The following is a 17,366-nucleotide window of genomic DNA, read 5'->3' as shown; positions in this document are numbered from 1 at the left end:
CATGCCTGATACAAACAGGCACTGTTGTCATGCCCATTTCATGAGGGAGTAAACTGAGACTCAGAGAGGTGAAGTAGCTTGCCCCAGGACACACAGCTAAGGGGTGATGGACTCAACACGTAGGTGATCCTGGGTATAAAAGAGAAGGGAGCTTTGAGGAGGGTCCCCGAGTTGGGGTGAAACCCAGCTAAGTCAGGTCCCCAAGTCACACCAATTATCTGGAAATGAGGATGTGGGCATGCATGAAACCCTGGTCTCTAAAACACTGGGAGCCCCTGATTGCAGGGGTTGGGGGGCCAGAGCACCATGCCAGAGCAGAGTGCCACCACCTGAAGAACCCCCTTCCCATCTGCGGCCCTGCTCCTGCTCCTGGTCTGCCTGGGCGGCTGGTTTCCTAATGAGCGGAGGCCCTGGGCTCTAATTGGATGAGGGCTGCGGTGCAGGGGAGCTTCCTCCGACCAGGGCCAGCTGTCTCCTGGGCACGTGCCCGTCCAGCTCCCAGGGGGACACGAACAACACATTGTCCCTGATCTGTCAAAAAGTAACATGAAACACTCTACAGCCTGGACCCTCGGTGGATGAGTCGGGCGGGTTGAGCCGGATTCCAGGAAACAGCGGGCTCCCTGCAGCCTGCACGGGGCTGGAGGAGACTTCCTGCGCATCTGGGATGTTTCTCACCAGCACCCGCTGCTCTGCAGTGGGGGGAGGGCAGCAGAAAGGCCGCCAACCTTTTAATAAGGGAGCCAGATCCAGGAGAAGGCGGAGTGACCCCGCGGCCTTGGGAGGGGACAGGAGCTCGGGGCCCAGGAGAGGCAAGCCACCGTTGACTTTCTCAGACCTGGGGTGTCTCTGTGGCCTCATGGGGGACCCTCAGGCTGACAGCCAGGGGCCCTGAAAAGTTCAGACTGAAGGCAGAGCCCCCGAAGGAATGTATCCTGCAGGAACTGAGTGCCCGGGGCACGGTTCTGGAGGGAGGAGCGACACTGGAGAAAGAACCCTGCTTATCTACAAAACCAACCGAAACTAACCCAAAGACATTCCCATGCAGGGCTAGGGACCAGGCACAATGACTCATGGGTGGCATCCAAGACAGTAAGGAAAAGGGCAGGTTGTAAAGACCACCTGTAAATCCAGCCTCATCCATGAGAAGAGAAAGCATCTCCTCACATTCAGAGAAAAAAAAGTGGAAGAATAAACCCAAATAATCCCCTGATTTTCTGGCAAATGAATCACGGGAGATGATTACTCCTCCCTCTTCTCAGATTCCTATGTTACCTGGCCTTTCTGCAATTAGCATAAATGAAGGAAAATTAGTTATTTCTGTTGAAAAAATAAGGGGGCTATCATGGGACCTTAACCCCGTCAGAGGATGGACCCCTGCTGGGACCGACTGGGGGTAGCTGAGGGTGGCAGGGTGGCTGCAGGAGGCGGGCAGGGGGTTGTGCCTGTGGGGTGTGTATCTGGGGAGCTGAGCTTGGTCTCTCCGCTTCCCTCTGCCACTCTCCCACCGCGAGGTCCTGCCTCGCTCAGCCTGAGGAGTGGAGCCAGCTGCCTGTGGACAGAGCCCTCTGAGCCTGAGGCCCCCACAAACTCTTCCCCGCTACAGTTGCTCCGCTGGGGTCTTTTAGCCACAGCAGTGAGAAGGCTGCATAAACTAGGTGGCAGACACCCAGCTCCGTGAGACCCAGGTTCCTAGACTGGGGACGGCAGGGCCAATCCGCAAGGCAGGGGAGCCCTGGGTGTGCCCGCTGGGTCCGCCCCAGCCTGCGAGTGAGCAGGGAGCAGTCAGGCGCTGGCACAGACCCCGCTGTGCAGGGGCCCTGCCTCTGTCCAGGGGGGTCTGGGTGGGGCCGTACCTCTCACTGCCAGGAACGCCCGGGCCGTGGCGGAGCCCAGGAGGTTGCGGGCGACACACTCGTAGGCTCCCGCGTCCCCAGCCTCTGCGCGTTCCAGCCACAGACTCCCATCCGGCAGGGTCTGGAGCTGCCGGCCGGCCCACAAGGGTCGACCCACCCGGAGCCACTCGATTGTGGGCGCCGGCTCCCCAGTGGCCTGGCACCGCAGCACCACGTCCTCCCCGGACCTCGCCGTCACGTCCTGCGGCTGCACCTGGAACACTGGGGCACCTGCGGGAGGCCGGGGACAGCCTGAGGACCTGGTGGTTTTGTGCACACCCGGACACGCCGGAACGCTCAGAAAGGCAGAGCGAGCACAGGGAGCCACATCCCTCCCAGCTTGGCTCCCACGCCCACGCATTCCTTTCCCGACATGGTGCCCGGACAGGGACACCCTCACGGCTACCTGGTGACACTAGTGACATCTTGCTCAAGGACGGGCTGCATGTGTGATGTGGTCCCATAAGACGACATTGCCTATGATGTCAGAGCTGCCTCAGTTTGTGGGAGCCTGTGGGGCGTGCCCATGCCCACAGACCGCCTGACGCCCACTTCTCAGGGCGTGCCGATGTGGCGCACAACTACATGGCCCCACTGACCACATCAGGCCCGCCCGGTTTTTAAAGTTGTTTACTCCACGATGGACCCTAACCACCTCCCGTGCCACTGAACGCTCCTTTCTACTGGCTACGTGGTCCACTGTTGGGATCTGTTGTGATTTGCTAAACCCGGCCTCTAATATAGGACACTTAGGTTTCTTCCAGTGTTAAATGACTCTCCAGAACTGCCTGGGCTTAGGACCCCTGAGGTGGAGGACCTGGGCTCTGTCTCTTGCCGAAGTCACTCCCTGACCCTCTATTTTCTCATCTGAGAGTGGAGTATATAAACTGGCATATTCAACAGTGAGGACCACGTGGCTCAGGAACCACAGGAGAGTGTCCATCAGGCGTGTCGTGCAAAGAAGTCTGACCCACAGCACTCGTGATGTGGCTCCACTTCATCTCCTTCCCACCGCGCCCAGTGGTGCTGGGATTCACCTGGACCTGCTGTGTCCTCGCCAGCGGTCTTCCACTGAGCCACGCCCCAGCCTCGGATGTCATTCAGATAAAAGTCAAGCACAAGCCAGAACAGGACCTCCAGCTGGGGGTGAACATCAGCAAACCGCCTCCCCCAGTCAATGTGAAACACGACGAAACTGCCCCAAACGACAATCGGGGCTCCAGAAATCACCCAGTCCCACCGCAAATCGGGACTCCTGTCCACACAGAGCTTCCAGAACTGTGGATAAGCACCTGGGACTGAGCCCAACCACAGCCGTCCTCACGGCCAACGCAGGGCCTCTCACCTCCCCTGGCTGAGGTGCTCAGTGCGGTGGAAGCAGCTCTGAGGCAGGAGAGGAACAGGAAGATGCCCCTCCGCCAGCCCCGGTGTGGGGCCAGAGAACCCACGGAGCCCTCACGAGGGGCTGGCGGGCAGGCATGCACGGACAGGGGCTCTGCAGGCCCCTGGGTGTGCAGGGTGTGTGCCCGTGCAGACACCCCAGCAGCCGAGGAGCCCCGCACAGCCCGGCCTCCTGTTCCAGAAGCTTCTGGCGTTCTCGCAGGTGCTCACAGACGTGATCTCATGAGGCCGACTTTAAAATCCTGGCCCTGGGACGCGTGTGTCTCCCTGGTGTCGCCGCTGTCTTCTCTCATTGAGCTGAGGCTTTCCTTGTCTTGGTTTGTCGGGTGATGTCCTTGGTGCCCTGACTGCTGGGAGCTGGTGGGAGCCTGGTCTTCTGGCCTCCTCCATCCTGGCAGGCCTCCTCTGCCCTGTCGCTGCCCACCCTCTGGGGAACAGGGAGGGCGCCGGGCTGGCTGGGCAGCTGGGGCTCAGCACGAGGCTTTCCAGGGGAGGGAAGGGCACCCTCTGCGCTCCCCAGCCTCCGCCAATGCCTGGCTTCCTGGTCGTGAGGGAAGTGGGGAGCAGCCTCCTCCCAGGCTCACTGACGCCGGCGCCCAGGGTCCGTGCTTCCCCTCGGCTGAGCTGGAGGGTCCCCCTCAGTATGTGTGGGGGCTGCCCTCTTGCACGGTGTTGTCTGGAAGTTCCTTTCTCGCTGTGCCATTCTTTCTTAGTCCCTTGGCAAGAGATCACAGGCTTTTGTTGAGGCCTTTTTATTTGCTGATTTATTTTCGGTCAGAGCCTGTTGGTGTGTCCAGGTTGCTGGCTCCTCAACCCAGCCCAGGGGATATGAGAGAACCTGCCACCATGTGGTCCCCAGGTCCCCAGCTGGCCGCCCCTCCTGCTTCCTTTCCCCACCTCTTGGCCTTCTGTGTGGACTTTGGGCTGCCCTTAGCAGGAGGGAAGTGGGTCTGTCCATCCTGTCTGGAACCAGGAGCCTGCTCCACCACCACACAACTCTCCCCATGCGGGGCATGAAAGGGAGCTCCCCGAACCCGCTGAAGCCCAGGAGAGGCCCCAAGGCTGTGTGCTCCACCCCAAACTGGAACAGGCGTGTCTGCTCTGCCCTCCCTCCACTCAGCATCCTACCGAGGGGCTGAGTAATGAGAGGAGAAAACCCAGAGAATCAAAGCCTGGAAAGAGAGGCCACACTGCAGGAAACCCAGAGGCAGAAAGTCCAAGGAGTAGACCAAAACTATACTGAACTAAGGACAAGCGAGACTGCAGGGTGCACAATGGAGATAGAAAGTCAACCGTGTTTCTAGTTGTTAGCAGTGGAAAATAAGACATCCAACTAAAAAATAGTTCCATCTAGCTGAGCACGGTGGTCCAGGCCTACAGTCCCAGCAACCTGGAGTCTGAGGCAGGAGGATCACAAATTCAAGGCCAGCCTCAGCCACTTAGTGAAACCCTGTCTCAAAATTAAAAAAAAAAAAAAAAAAAAGAAAGAAAGAAAGAAGGAAAGAAAAAAGAAAAAAGAGGGCTGGGGATGTAATTCAGTGGTAGAGCATCTCTGGGTTCAATCCCAGTACCCACCCCCCAAAATCACCTAAATTAATAACATACTTAGTGATCAATTCAGCAAAAGAAATGTAAGACTTTCCCCCCAAAACTATAAAATATCACTGAGGGGAATTAAAGATCTGCATCAGTTGAATATCCATACACAGTTAAAAAAAAAAAAAAAAAAAAAAAAGGAATTTAGACCCTTACCTGACATAAAAACTAACACAAAATCGATCATAGATCTAAATGTGAGAAAAAAAGACTATGAAAATTGTAGAAGTAAATTGAACCTTTAGGTTTGGCAAAATCCTTTTAGGGGTGACATGAAATATATGATCTCCACAATATATAAAATCGATTAACCTGAACCTCATCAAGTTTTAACATTTTTGTTTTTTAAAGGCACCATTGGCAAAAGACAAAGATGAGCTACAGGCTAGGAGAAAATACGTGCAGATCATATTTCTCAAGGGACTGGCCCCCGCCCCCGCAAAGAGTGCACAGCTCGTTAATAAGATAAGCAACTCAATTAAAAAATGGTCACCAGATCAGAACAGACACTGAGCCAGAGCAGATATCCACATGGCTAATAAGCAATGTCATTAGTCAGAGGGGACCTTGATGAGGCAGGGTAGCAAGTCACACCCACAAAGAGATGCAGCTGCCAGGCATCTCGGGGCTGCAGAGCACCCAGCACCTCGTGGGCTGCTGGAGGGAAAGCAAGATGGCAGAAGCTGTCTGGCAGCTTCTGCAAAGGCTGGACATCCACTTCCATGACCTGCAGGTACCCTCCCGGCCACCCACCTGAGGAAGGGAGGACAGAGATCTACACCAATGTTCTATTCAAACGTTCACAGCGCCATCATTCACCACAGCCAGAGCTAGAGGGGTCCGGCGTCAGATGAGTGGACCACCAAGCGTGGCTAGCCGTGCAGGGCAGTGCCGCTCAGCCTCAGGAACCACCTCAGACGCCACGGCGTGGGTGACTCAAGAGCACAGTTGGGAGAAGCCAGAACCCAAACGTCATGTGTGCCACCCAAGGGGATTTCTGGGACAGGAAGACACAGGGACAGAGGGGGCTGGAGTGGGGACTGACGCAAAGGGCAGAGGGAGCTTCTTGGAGAAAATCTGAAAGTGGATTGTGGCGACGTTTGTGCAGCTCCATACGTTTACTGACCACTGGACTGTGTAGTAATGACCAGTGATGGATTTTTTTGCTTGAAAAATGTGGTTGGGCTGGGGATGTGGCTCAGTGGTGGAGCACCCAGGCATGCAATCCCTGGTGACAGAAACAAAGTAAAACCCACGCATAACATACATCCCATCTTAACCTTCCAAAGCCGAGAGTTCTATAAAGTGTTACATTGTTGCAAAATGACTTCCAGAATGTTTTCCTCTTTCAAGATGGCAATCCTGTGTCCACTAAACACCAACGGCCTTCTACTTTCCAGCTGAATGGGACCTTCTAGGGACCACACGAGAGCAGAGCCCTACGGTAGTTCTTTCTGTGACTGGCTTGTCATTGAACAGTGTCTTCAAGGTTCACCCATGTCTGTAGCAGGGGGCCAATTTCCCTTTGTAAGGCATTTTATTCCATGGTAGGAATGGGTGGACCTTGGTATGTGAATTACACCTTGATAAAGCCATGGGTTTAAAAAAATAAGGGGGAAGCCACAGGTCAGCGATGACCAGGTGGAGGTGGTGACTGAGGCCTTGTGCCAGGAGCCCGGGAGCCGGTGCTGCTGGTGGGTCCACTCACGGAAGCTCACCGAGGACCCCAGAGGGCACGCTTCTTCAGCGAGACATTCTCTACGCAATCCCCACTAAGACCGCTTCTCAGGTTATTTTGAGGCCCACGTGCTCGGCAAACGCCTGAGCTGGCGTTCCGATCTCCACGGCAGTTTTAGGTTGTGAATAACGGGCTCCCCCAGGCCTGGTGGTCGGGTCCCGGGAGATGCACTGGAGGACACTCATCTCCCCCTGCCCTGGGGACACCCTTCATGGGACTTCAGCTAGCAAGTATTTGTTCCCCAGCCACATCCCACGTCCCATGTCCCCATCTGCTGGGAGAAGAGCGGGGCCGGGGCCAGGGACCGGAGACTCACTCTGGAGCACAAGGGTCACCACCTTCTTCACGGTGCCCATCTCGTTCTCAGCCAGGCACTGGTACTGTCCCGCGTCATCCATCTGCAGGAAGGGCAGCTGTGCTCAGGAGGGCGACTGGACTGAGACCCCTCTAACCAGGAAGGTGCTTAGAGAAACCGGACAGGGCCACCAGGGGCAAGAGGAGGGCCCCTGAGGTACTTGTCACAGGTTATTCAGAGAGTCCACCACCAGGGGTGGACCAAGGGCAGGGGCTCCTTCCCCTGAGGGGATTCACTGCAGGAGAAAGCGCCACCCAGACCCGCCTCTTCCAGCCGTCTACACTGAAGCATTACTGCTCCACTGATCGGTATCGGTATCCCCTTGAAGAAAGGGGTTCCATGGTGGAAGACCTTTGGGAAACACCGAGCTAGACGTCTGCTAGGCCAGGATTTCCCCAGCATTTCCTGTGCCAGTGTGCCCTGCCGAAGAGGGCAGCTTCCACCTAGCTGGGTGGCCGAGGAGACCTGCTCACAGGAGACCCTGCCCACCAGTGATGCAGGAAGGGTGGCCTTGCCCCAGGAGGAGGAACCGGGCAGCCTGCAGCCCTGTCCATGCGGGGGACGGATCCAGGATGCCCAGGGGTGGGGCGGCACAGAGCCAAGTGGAGATTTGAAGGCCAGGCGGGTCTGAGGCTGAAACCCAGCCCTGCTGTTCACTGGGACATTCCCTGTCTCTGGAGCCTCGGTTTCCCATCTCTAAAGCGGGTGAAACCACTCGGGCTGTTACAAGCCCCGAGTTGAAAGGATGCTGGAGAGCCAGTGCTCGGCACAGGAGGCCGTTGCTGCTGCTCTGATTACTGACCCACTACGGTCAGCACACAGTCAGCTCTCAGGGGGCGAGACCCTGGCCTAGGGTGAACTCGCCACTCTGGATTTGGGCAAGTCACTGGGACTGGGAGCACAGGAGAGAGGGTGCTCAGGGGCTGCCCATGCTTGAGCCTGTGGAGACGGTGGGCAGGAGGACTCAGGAGGCCTGGGGCAGAGTCCTGACCCCCGCACTTCCTGGCTGGGGCCTCTCTGAGCTTCAGTGCCTTTATTTACAAGCAGGCACTATTACCTGCCCACTCTGCCCCTGGTGGAGTTAATGGTAGCGTCTGGGGCGTCCCCTCAGGTCGCCCCTAAACACCTGGCAGGGTCATCCCACTGCGGTCTCACTATCCACCCAGGAGTCAGCCTCACGGCAGGGCGGGGGTGACCAGGCCACGGCAACGTCACATCACCAGGTGGAAGTCACAGGCAGGGCAGTGCCTCACAGACTGCAGAGGCCATGCCGGCCTCAAGCAACCCTTCCCAGCAGTGCAGCACGGGGTTGTCCTGGCTGGTCTTGCCAAGTGTCGGCCCCGCCTTGCCTTGGTCCTGCGGATGGTCAGCGAGCCGTTCTGCAGCCAGTGGCGGGGACGGCTGCCTGTCAGAGGAAGGCCATCTTTGGTCCAGCGGATGTCTGGTGCTGGGTCTCCATGGACCACACAGTCCAGCTGGACACTGCCCCCTACAGGCTCCACCAGGTAGGAGAAGGTCTCCCCTTGCAGGACAGGAGCCTCTGCAGGGGGTGACAATACACTAGTGGTCATGAGGGAGGTTCCCCTGAGGGCCAACCTCCCATAAACCCTCCCCACAGACCTCCCAGCCCCTGCCTCCAGGGCCTACAGGGGCTCCTGCTAGCCCAGCAGGACTCTGTATAGTTAATGGGTTGGGAGGCTTCAATGTCATGGGTCACATCACACAGCCACTGCCGAGGCCACCAGGAACTGTGCTGAGAATTTCAAGCTGAGTGGGAATTGTGCTGTGATTGATTAGTGATGCCTGGGACAGGCACGGGCGGGAACACAGTGTGCTGCGTGTCTGCAGCGCTCAGTGCTCATGCCAGCTGCAGAGGACCTGCCAGGCATTTAGAAAAACAAGAGCTACAGGAAAACAAGAATGTCGTGCGCAGCGACACCAAGAGACTCAGCACATCTCAGAACACTGCTGGTCACTCAGTGCTGCCTTCCACCCTGGTCCCGACACCGAATCTACTCCAAAAGCTGCAGCTGTGCCCTGGTGCCTCCTGACATTGAGCAAAGGAAGACACGGTGTCACAGAGGGTCCCTGGGCTGTCCCGGTGGAGCAGGCTGAAGGGGACAAGCAGTAGGCTGGCAAGCCTGGGGCATTTCTGTCAGGGTGCCCTAGCCCCCGTGTCCTCCTTTGTCCCTGGCACTGTCCAGATGCAGGTAGTCATCACCTGAGCGTAAAAATTACCCGTGCCGGGGCCCCGCTCCAGAGAGGCTGGTTTACTGAGTTGGGGGCCTCAGCATTTTACCAAGTCCCCAGGGGACCCCAAAGGGCAGCCCGGTACAAAGCCACTAGGAGGACACAGAGGTCTTGAGACAGTGCCGCGGCTCCCCCTACCCTTCACGTGGACGAAGCTGACCGCCCGCACGCGGCCCACTCTGTTCTCAGCCCAGCAGACGTAGGTCCCGCTGTCCTCTTTGGTGACGGCCACCCGCTGCAGCGTGCTGCCCCCATCCTGCTCAGACACCCCATCTGCGGTAGAGAAAGAGGTGTCCCCATGCTGGAGCCTTTTGCCCTGAAAGCCCACGCAGGCTTGGGTACCCAGCAGGTGCTCAGTAAGGGCGCCGGAGTGGAAGGGAGCGTCCCTCCACCCTGGCTGGAAGGCCGACCAAGTCAGACCTGCACATGGGAGACACAGGCCACAGGGGCTGTGGTCAAAGAGCCCGCCCGACACAGAGGTTGCCAGTTGCCCAGGGGCAGCCAGGGCCAGCTGCCTGGGGTGTCACCCAGGGCCCCTCATTTCTCTAGCGAGGGACGCTAGTGGAGGCCATCTTCTGGGTTGTGGCTCCACACTGGCTCAGCACCAGGGACAGGACAAGCGTCACCACCCCAGGGCACTGGTCCGGGGAAAGTCCAGCGCCAACGTCATCTGATGCATTACGTCATCTGTCCTCAGGCCCAGGTCTGTCGAGTCCCCGGAGACGCTGCTGGGATACTTGCCGAGCTGCCCCCGCCCGAAGGGGCCGTGCCTGGCAAGGCCATCGCTGTGCCGAGGTGCGTCACAGCCCCTGACCTTGGAGGGGACGTGTTCTAAAGTGGGAGGGCCTCATGCTGGAGGGGCTGAGCCATTCGCCAACACGGTGGACACTCACTGAACACCTGCCACGAATCTGCAGGCCCTGGGCCTCACCGAAGGCCAGCTGGATCCCAGGTGGGGAGACAGACCCAGGATAGCAGCTCCCGAGGGTCCCACTGGGAGCAGCGGCCCTGCTGGAAGGGCCCCTCCTGGCCTGGGCTCCCTGGGATGACTCTCCTCGGGGACTTGGCGCCAGCTCTGGTAAGCGGCCTGTCCCGTGCCGACACGTAGGTCTGCCCCACGTTCCCCAAAACCAGACCCAGATCCCGCAGGGCCTGCAGACAACTTCCTCGCCATTAGGCTGGTCTCCAAGCCCATCCCCACCCCTGCCACCGCCTAGGGTCCCGGGTCTGTCTCGCCAGCCCCCTTGGCCCAGACAGACCTGTGATGGGCCGGTCATTAAGGGTCCAGCCAAGGCGGGGGGTGGGGCTGCCACGGGCTGCACAGCGAAGCCACAGCCTGTCCCCGAGGCGCAGGCTGCGGTCCCCGGGCAGGGTGGTGAAGACAGGCAGCGCCAGGATGGAGAGGTGCACTCGGCGGCGGGCCCGGCCCACGGCATTCTCGGCTATACAGGTGTAAGTGCCTGCGTCCTGGCCCTGTGGGCAAGGGAGCTGCCAGCTTGAGAACTGCCCCCTGGCACCATGCCCCTGCAGACCCATCCCTTGCAGGTTCCCATGGAATATCCAGCCCAGAGAAGTGAAGTGACCTGTCCAAGGTCACACAGCTAGCTAACAGGTGGTCCCCACCACCACATCCCTGAACTCCCTGCAGCTTCCACAGGGCTCTGCTCCCTTGCCATCCAATCCTGACCATAAGATACAAATGATAGGAACCAACCGTTCCCATTTACTAAGCACCTACTATGTGCTGGGCTCTGTGTCCAGAGCCAGACCTGCTCCATCACGTCCATTCTTGGAAGACTTGGGGGGCAGGCCCTACTTTCGGAGCCCTTACAGGGAAGGCCCTAAGGGCTCTGAGGGAGTCCTGGGGTGTATGGAGCAGGGCAGGGCCCTGCCATTGCTCGCCTGGCTCCCATGGCCTGGCAGCTGGGCACTGCATGCAGCTGCGCAGACCATTTGCAATTAAAGAATGTACTGAGAGCTGATGGGGAGGTGGTTGGGGTGCCACCCACAGCCTGGCTCAGCACCCCCGACCAGGGGGTTCAACCCTAAGGCCCTCCAGTCCCCGCCCCAGGAGCTGGTGACGGAGGTCCAGGGTCAAACATGGATCGTGCCTCTTGGCAACAGTGTACGTGGGACAATTAGGTTTTGTCATCAGCAGGCGAAATGACAGACAGATTTCCTCCACTTCCTGGGTTGAACGGCTGCCCAGGGCTCTGTGCTGCTCCCCCTTTGCTCCTCGGGCCAGCCCTTACCTCCGAGTTCTTCACCAGCAGCTCCCCGGAAGGCTGCACGCTGACCCTGCCCCCGGCCGCAGACACAGGCTGGCCATCCTTCTCCCAGCTGATGTCGGGCTCAGGGCTGCCGCTGGCCACGCAGGGCAGGAGGGCGTGGGAGCCCTCAGTGGCAGACAGGTCTGGGAGGCTGTTCTCGATCATGGGTGGCACTGTGGGGAGAGAGAGTCCACGTGGGGACGGAAGCGGGTGCCCGTGGCCTCCGGCAGGGCCCTTGGCACTCCCTATCAGCTGCACCACTGCTTCCTAGCTGGAGGCCATTGCCAGTGGTCTGGATGAGCGGGGACACTGAGTGTGGTGCAGCCAAGCCAGGGTGACCCTGCTGCACACATGCAACGACTCAGCTTGGGCACAGACCCTGAGCAGGGCAGCCCTCCGGGCCAAAAGCCGGACGGTCATCATGCAGCCCCTGCCTGGCCCCTGGCGGGGCTGTGCCAGGGCCAGGGCACATGGCCTTAGTCTCATGGAGTGACCAGCAGCCATGCCACAGGTCACAAGGGAGAGAAGCAGGCTGGACAGAGGCTCAGGAGGAGGCCTGGAGCAGCAACCTTCTGAGTTCACGCAGTCAGGCCCAGGCCTGCAAGCTGCCCAGGGAGGCCACCGAGGCACCCAGCAAGCAGGCCTGGGACCAGAGCATGAGGGCCACACAGCCTTCTCGGCACAGGGCCAGGCTCTGCCAGGGATGCCGCTTTATCTTTGCAGAAAACAACGGGTCAAACCCAGGGAAAGGGCGGTGGGTTGTGTGTCTATGCAAAAGGGAAGAAGAGGCTGTGGCACCGAAAAGCCCAAATGAAGGAGGGATGGTCAGCTGTTCCCACAGCGGCCAGCAGGAAGGGGACAGGAGTTTATATCAAAAGCCTTATGGTACGCGTGACTCGGTTTCCCCGAGCTGCTTCTAGAACCATCAGCAGTGCTGGGGCAGGGGGTACCCTGCCTGGGCTCAGGGCCGGGCACGGAGGCAGAAGCAGATGGCAGCCTCCAGGCCTCTGGCTGCCGGGTGCCAACCTTGCACCACCAGCCGTGTCTTCCCCAAGGCACTGCCTGCGCTGTTCTGGGCGATGCAGAAGTAGTTCCCAGCATCCTCGGGACTGGCGCGGATAATCTGCAGCTGTCCCTGGGGCAGGACCTGGGTCCTCACACCTGGATGTGATGGGGGAAAGTTGGGGCAGTGGCTGGAATAGGGGAGCCCTGCAGAGGGCAGCTGGAGGTGTCGTCTGACAGGTAGCCGTTGACCTGGGGTTGCAGAGGGTTGGATGAGCAGGAACCCGGCCCAGAGCCCAGCTGAGCCAGTCTCCCTGGTGTCCCCTCAGCACCGAGCTCCCAGGTGGTTCTCAGGCTGCCGTGACAGCAGAAAGGAAGGCAGGGGTGACACCAGGGTGGGGGGACGTGCCTCTGGGCCAGGCGGGGCTTTATGGGACCTCTTGGCAGGGCTGTGGAATGTGCTGGGGCAGAAGGGAGGACACCCAGGACCCCCTGCCATGGCTGTCGCAGAGACTCACCCACGGGGATGCTGAGCCCCTCCTTCTGCCAGGTGGTGCTCGGCCGGGGGACCCCCGAGGCCTCACAGGGCAGCAACGCGTCCTCCCCGGCCACGACCTGCACCGTGCTGGGCAGCGGCTTCACCACAGGGGGAGCTGCAGAGGCACAGGGGACAGAGGTCCCTGGGGACACTGCAGACACCAGCTCCTCCCACAGGGAGTCTCAGGACCAGGGAGAGGGGCTGCGAGCGGGGGTGGGCTTCACAAAACCTCTGCAGCAACAAGCGCGGCACCCACGCACTCTCCCGAGGATTCCAGCCCGGGACCCAGCTCAGAGGCAGGAGCGGCGTCTGGGACAGGCCTCTACTGTCCAGCTGCCCCTGCCGGGGCCCTTACCGTGCACAGCGAGGACCACATGTTTGCGTGCCACACCGGCAGAGTTGCGGGCGGTACAGGTATAGCGGCCGGCGTGGATGGGGAGGGCCTGCCCAATCTCCAGGGCACCTGGGGGTGGAAACGTGCCCGGAGGGAATGAAGGGATGGGGCAGAGGTCCCCAGGGTGGCGCCTGCATACCTGGTATCTCTGGTGCAGGCCCATCTGCCTCCCCTGCCCGTTTGCTAACAGCATGAAGATGAGAGGCCAGGGACCTGGGTTCGAGGCCTGCCTCTGTCCCTGCCTGGAGCATAACTGTGAGCAAGTCCCTCTACCCTCCGGGCCTGTTTCCCCATGTGCCAGTGAAGAACCAGACAAGGTGGTCTCTGGAGACTCGCTGCCCTGCCTGGCATCTCTGGGCCAGGGTTCCACACCTGCGGTTCTCACTTTGCTCTGCTAAAAAGCCACCTCCTCCAGGAGGCCTCCCCAGATTTCCGCCTCCTCTGTCCTGCCGTTGGCCTCCCTCTTTAGCCTGGGGTACCCGGTGAGCACGGTTTTAACTTTCTCACACAGTAGGCAGCACCCGGCCAGTGAGCAGAGAGGTTTCTAAAGTATCCTCTGGGGGTCCCTGAGGGACTGCTGGGCCGGCCACGGAGCAAGGCCTGCTGGCCTCTGGACTGGCGAAAAGGAAGTGTCCTGTTGCGTCCCAAGAGCTTGAAAACCACACTTCCGGCCAGGGGTCCCCAGGCTGTAGGATCTCACTAACCAACTGACAAAAGAGCTTCGTGTGGCGGGGTCCCCACGAAGTCGCTGACTCGTTAACATCGACAGACGTTTTAAAAATCACCCCTACTATCCTGCTATCAGCTTATCTCATCAAAGAAGGGAACTTTCAATCCAAAAAGATCAAGAGCAGAACTTCACAAGAAAGGACAATGACCTCTCAGGATAAAACTGGCTGCAGAGAACTCGGGCAGCCATCGAGAAACAGCACTAACCTGCCCAGGAGCCTCGGGGCACCACGGAGGGGCTCCATGCCAGGCAGGGTGGGGCAGTGGGGCCCACCAGGGAGGGAACCTTCCTCCCGCCCCACCCCCTGGGCGCCTTCTCTCACTGGCCCAGCCGCCCCTCCCTGCCGCTCCCCCTCACTCACCCGAAGGCAGGACGCGGTAGCCGCGCCCCCTCGTCCCCAGCGGGGTGCCCGCCTTGCTCCAGGACACGGCTGGGTCCGGCACACCCGTGCTGTGGCACGTGAGGACCACAGGTGCCCACTGGGCCGCGGTGAAGTCTGTCTGGTCGTCCGCGATGGTAGGCGGCTCTGAAACCCAGGACGAGGTCTGAGGCCCCGCTGGGCGCACAGGGACAGGGCCACCAGCGCGGGGTGAGAACGCACATGGGGCTGGGACACAGGTGACCTGCTGAGGAGGGCGGGGCAGGGAGGCAGGGCCAGTGGATGTGGGCAGAGGCACATTTGCTCGCCCTGTGGTGAGCAGGGCAGGAGGGCTTCCCGCAGAGCCCTGTGCCCGCGGAAGGGCTGGGCGGAAGTGGGGGAGTCCCATGCACGGGCAGCACCCGAGGGGAGGGCTCCCGCCTGCTGCTGCCCACTCACCGTGCACGGTCACCCGGTAGAGCCTGCGGGCCTCGCCCATCTCATTGCTCGCCACGCACTCAAACTGGGCTGAGTCTTGGGGGCCAGGGGCAGAGAGGAGCAGAGCACTGGAGGGCAGGAGCCTGGGTGGACAGGTGGACAGACGGGTAAGGGGCCGGGGCTGGACCTGGGAGCCAGCCTGGCCCACCTGCCCCGCAGTCTGGAAGTGGGACTCTCATGACATTTCGCTTCCTGCATCTGCCCCCAGCCCTGACTCAGAAGTGCCTTCTAGAAGTTTCCACCCCCAAGGACTTCACTGCCACGCTTGGGGGAGATCTTCATTCCCACCCCGGGCTTCTCTGCAACCCTGCATGTGCTAGAGGGGCATCCACAGGACTTCTGTGACGACCACACCACATCCCCGTCCACGGACTGCAGGTTTACTGAGCCCACTTCAGGCATAGACTCCACAGCGACCCCGTGTCCAACTCAACCCAAGTGGGCGAATCAGCTGGCGAATGGACCCCCTCACCCTCTGGTGATCCTGAGCGGCCAGCTCCAACTCCAGCCTCCACGGTCTCTGTTCTTTAGTTTGTTTGCCTGCTTTGGGCAGCTGGGATTGAACCCAGGGCCTCGCGCACGCTGGGCAGTGCTGTACCACTGGGCCACACCCCCCGACATTTGGTTTTGATGCATTCTTCCATTTCGCTGGGGGTCCCAACCCCTTCCCCCGTGCCAGGCAACTCTGTCTGCCTTAGTGGAAGGATCCTCCTGGCCCTCTGGAGTCTGGCCCCAGCTTCAGGAAGACCCCCGGCACACCTGTGCTGGTTGCTGACCTGCCTACTGTTTGAGACAGGCACACCCTACCCACTCCCTGCCACTCAGGAAGGCCCAGGCCCTTACTGGTAGGCACCCTGCTGCAGGCGGAAGTCCAGCTTCTGTCTGTCCTTCCACCAGACCACCAGAGGCTTGGGGGAGCCGCTGACCTCACAGGGCAGTGAGGCTGGGCTGTGGGCAGTCAGGGTCACGTTGGAGGGTCCAGGGGCGATGGCTGGAGGCTCTGGGGAGGGAGCAGTCATTAGGAGACAGGCGTGGGGTGGAGTCTGGGGCTGCCTAAGGCTGTGCCGGAGGCAGAGCCTGGTTTGGGGTGCTCGTCACCACCTTGGTCCCACCCCCATGAGCAGGGGCAGAGATGGGGGGACCCCCAGAGGCTCCACCAGCTGGGGCTTTGGGACCTCTCCTCATGCCTGACCCCCTCTCCTTGAGCGACTCCCCATCAGCCCCAGCCCAGGACAGGGTTGTCCAGAGTGGCTGCCGAGGCACTATGCTGGACTGGAAGAGAAATTTAATCACAGCACCCGCTCCCAGTGACTTGGACTCTCGTGGTGCTTCATCTAGCGTAGTGTGTGTGACGCGTGTGTGAACATCAACACGCAGCCCACGCAGGGGCACGCAGCTTCTTACTAAAGGATGAGAACATGGCAACTACTGCTTTAGCCTCTGACAGCTGGGGTAATGGAGGACCAGACACCACAGGGACCGGATGCGCAAGGCGGGAGGCACCTTCCCTCGTGCACCTACCCAAGACCTGGAGGTCACGGCCCTGCCGGTCGGAGCCAGCGGAGTTGGATGCCAGGCAGAGGTAGTGGCCAGCATCCTGGGCGAGGACTGGCTGGATCCTCAGCGAGCCCTCGGGCAGAACCTCCAACCTGGAACCAGGGAGGGCTTGCCGTGGAGAACCGCAAGCCAGTGAGGCCTGGGAGGGGCTGGACCCCGACTATCTCCAACAGGAGCCTCTCTCCGCCCCAGCTTCCCAGCAGCAGGATGCTGACCCTGTCCTGCTACCAGAGGCCAAGGAGGAGGCTGCGGCCATGCGCTGTTCCCTACAGCCCAACCCCACATCAGAAGGGTCAAGAGGAGGAGCAGCTTCCCAGAGAAGTGTCAGGCTGGCCACCCCCACTCTTTCTGGGCGTGGCACCTGGTCTGAGAAGTGCCCTTCCCCAAGGGCATGGTGGTTCTGCATAATCCCGCCCCCTGCCACAGTTGATTGGGCCAGGAATGAACACGTTACTCAGGCTGGGCCAATGGCTTTCTCTGCCCTGGGAATATGAACTTGATATTTGCAGAGAGTCTGCTGGCTCTGCAGCGCTGAGGGGCCATGGGAGGGTGGGGAGTACTGGCCTTCCATGTCCCACCTGGAGTTCCTGGGATCCAGTGGGGCCCCGTCCTTCCGCCAGCTCACAGCGGGTGGGGGTGCTCCGTGAGCCTGGCAGGGCAGCAGGGCAGTCTGATTCACAGAGGTGTTCACCACAGAGGGTCCAGGCTGGATGGTGGGCACGGCTGGGGGGACAAGAGGGAGCGGCTGGGAGTCTGCGGCTCCATGGGGTGGGCGGGTGGGGCG

At 60.2% G+C, this 17,366-nt stretch overlaps 1 protein-coding gene across 1 annotated transcript in view; it reads right to left on the bottom strand.

The window, feature by feature from the left end:
- Window positions 1-17,366, bottom strand: part of HMCN2 (hemicentin 2) — a 122,271-nt gene that overhangs the window by 9,258 nt on the left and 95,647 nt on the right. The window contains exons 73-86 of the mRNA XM_079111791.1: window positions 17,161-17,305; window positions 16,547-16,674; window positions 15,869-16,025; window positions 14,987-15,108; window positions 14,531-14,695; window positions 13,401-13,508; window positions 13,026-13,160; window positions 12,532-12,666; window positions 11,488-11,678; window positions 10,495-10,708; window positions 9,374-9,508; window positions 8,335-8,525; window positions 6,947-7,028; window positions 1,857-2,126 (exon numbers count right to left, since the gene is read on the bottom strand). Of these exons, the coding sequence (XP_078967917.1) occupies window positions 1,857-2,126; window positions 6,947-7,028; window positions 8,335-8,525; window positions 9,374-9,508; window positions 10,495-10,708; window positions 11,488-11,678; window positions 12,532-12,666; window positions 13,026-13,160; window positions 13,401-13,508; window positions 14,531-14,695; window positions 14,987-15,108; window positions 15,869-16,025; window positions 16,547-16,674; window positions 17,161-17,305 (2,178 nt within the window). The remainder of the gene's footprint in view (window positions 1-1,856; window positions 2,127-6,946; window positions 7,029-8,334; window positions 8,526-9,373; window positions 9,509-10,494; window positions 10,709-11,487; window positions 11,679-12,531; window positions 12,667-13,025; window positions 13,161-13,400; window positions 13,509-14,530; window positions 14,696-14,986; window positions 15,109-15,868; window positions 16,026-16,546; window positions 16,675-17,160; window positions 17,306-17,366) is intronic.

Source organism: Sciurus vulgaris (genome assembly GCF_902686455.1).
Source record: "Sciurus vulgaris genome assembly, chromosome: 15".
Classification (NCBI taxonomy): Eukaryota; Metazoa; Chordata; class Mammalia; order Rodentia; family Sciuridae; genus Sciurus; species Sciurus vulgaris.
This window is presented reverse-complemented; position numbering and strand designations above follow the sequence as displayed.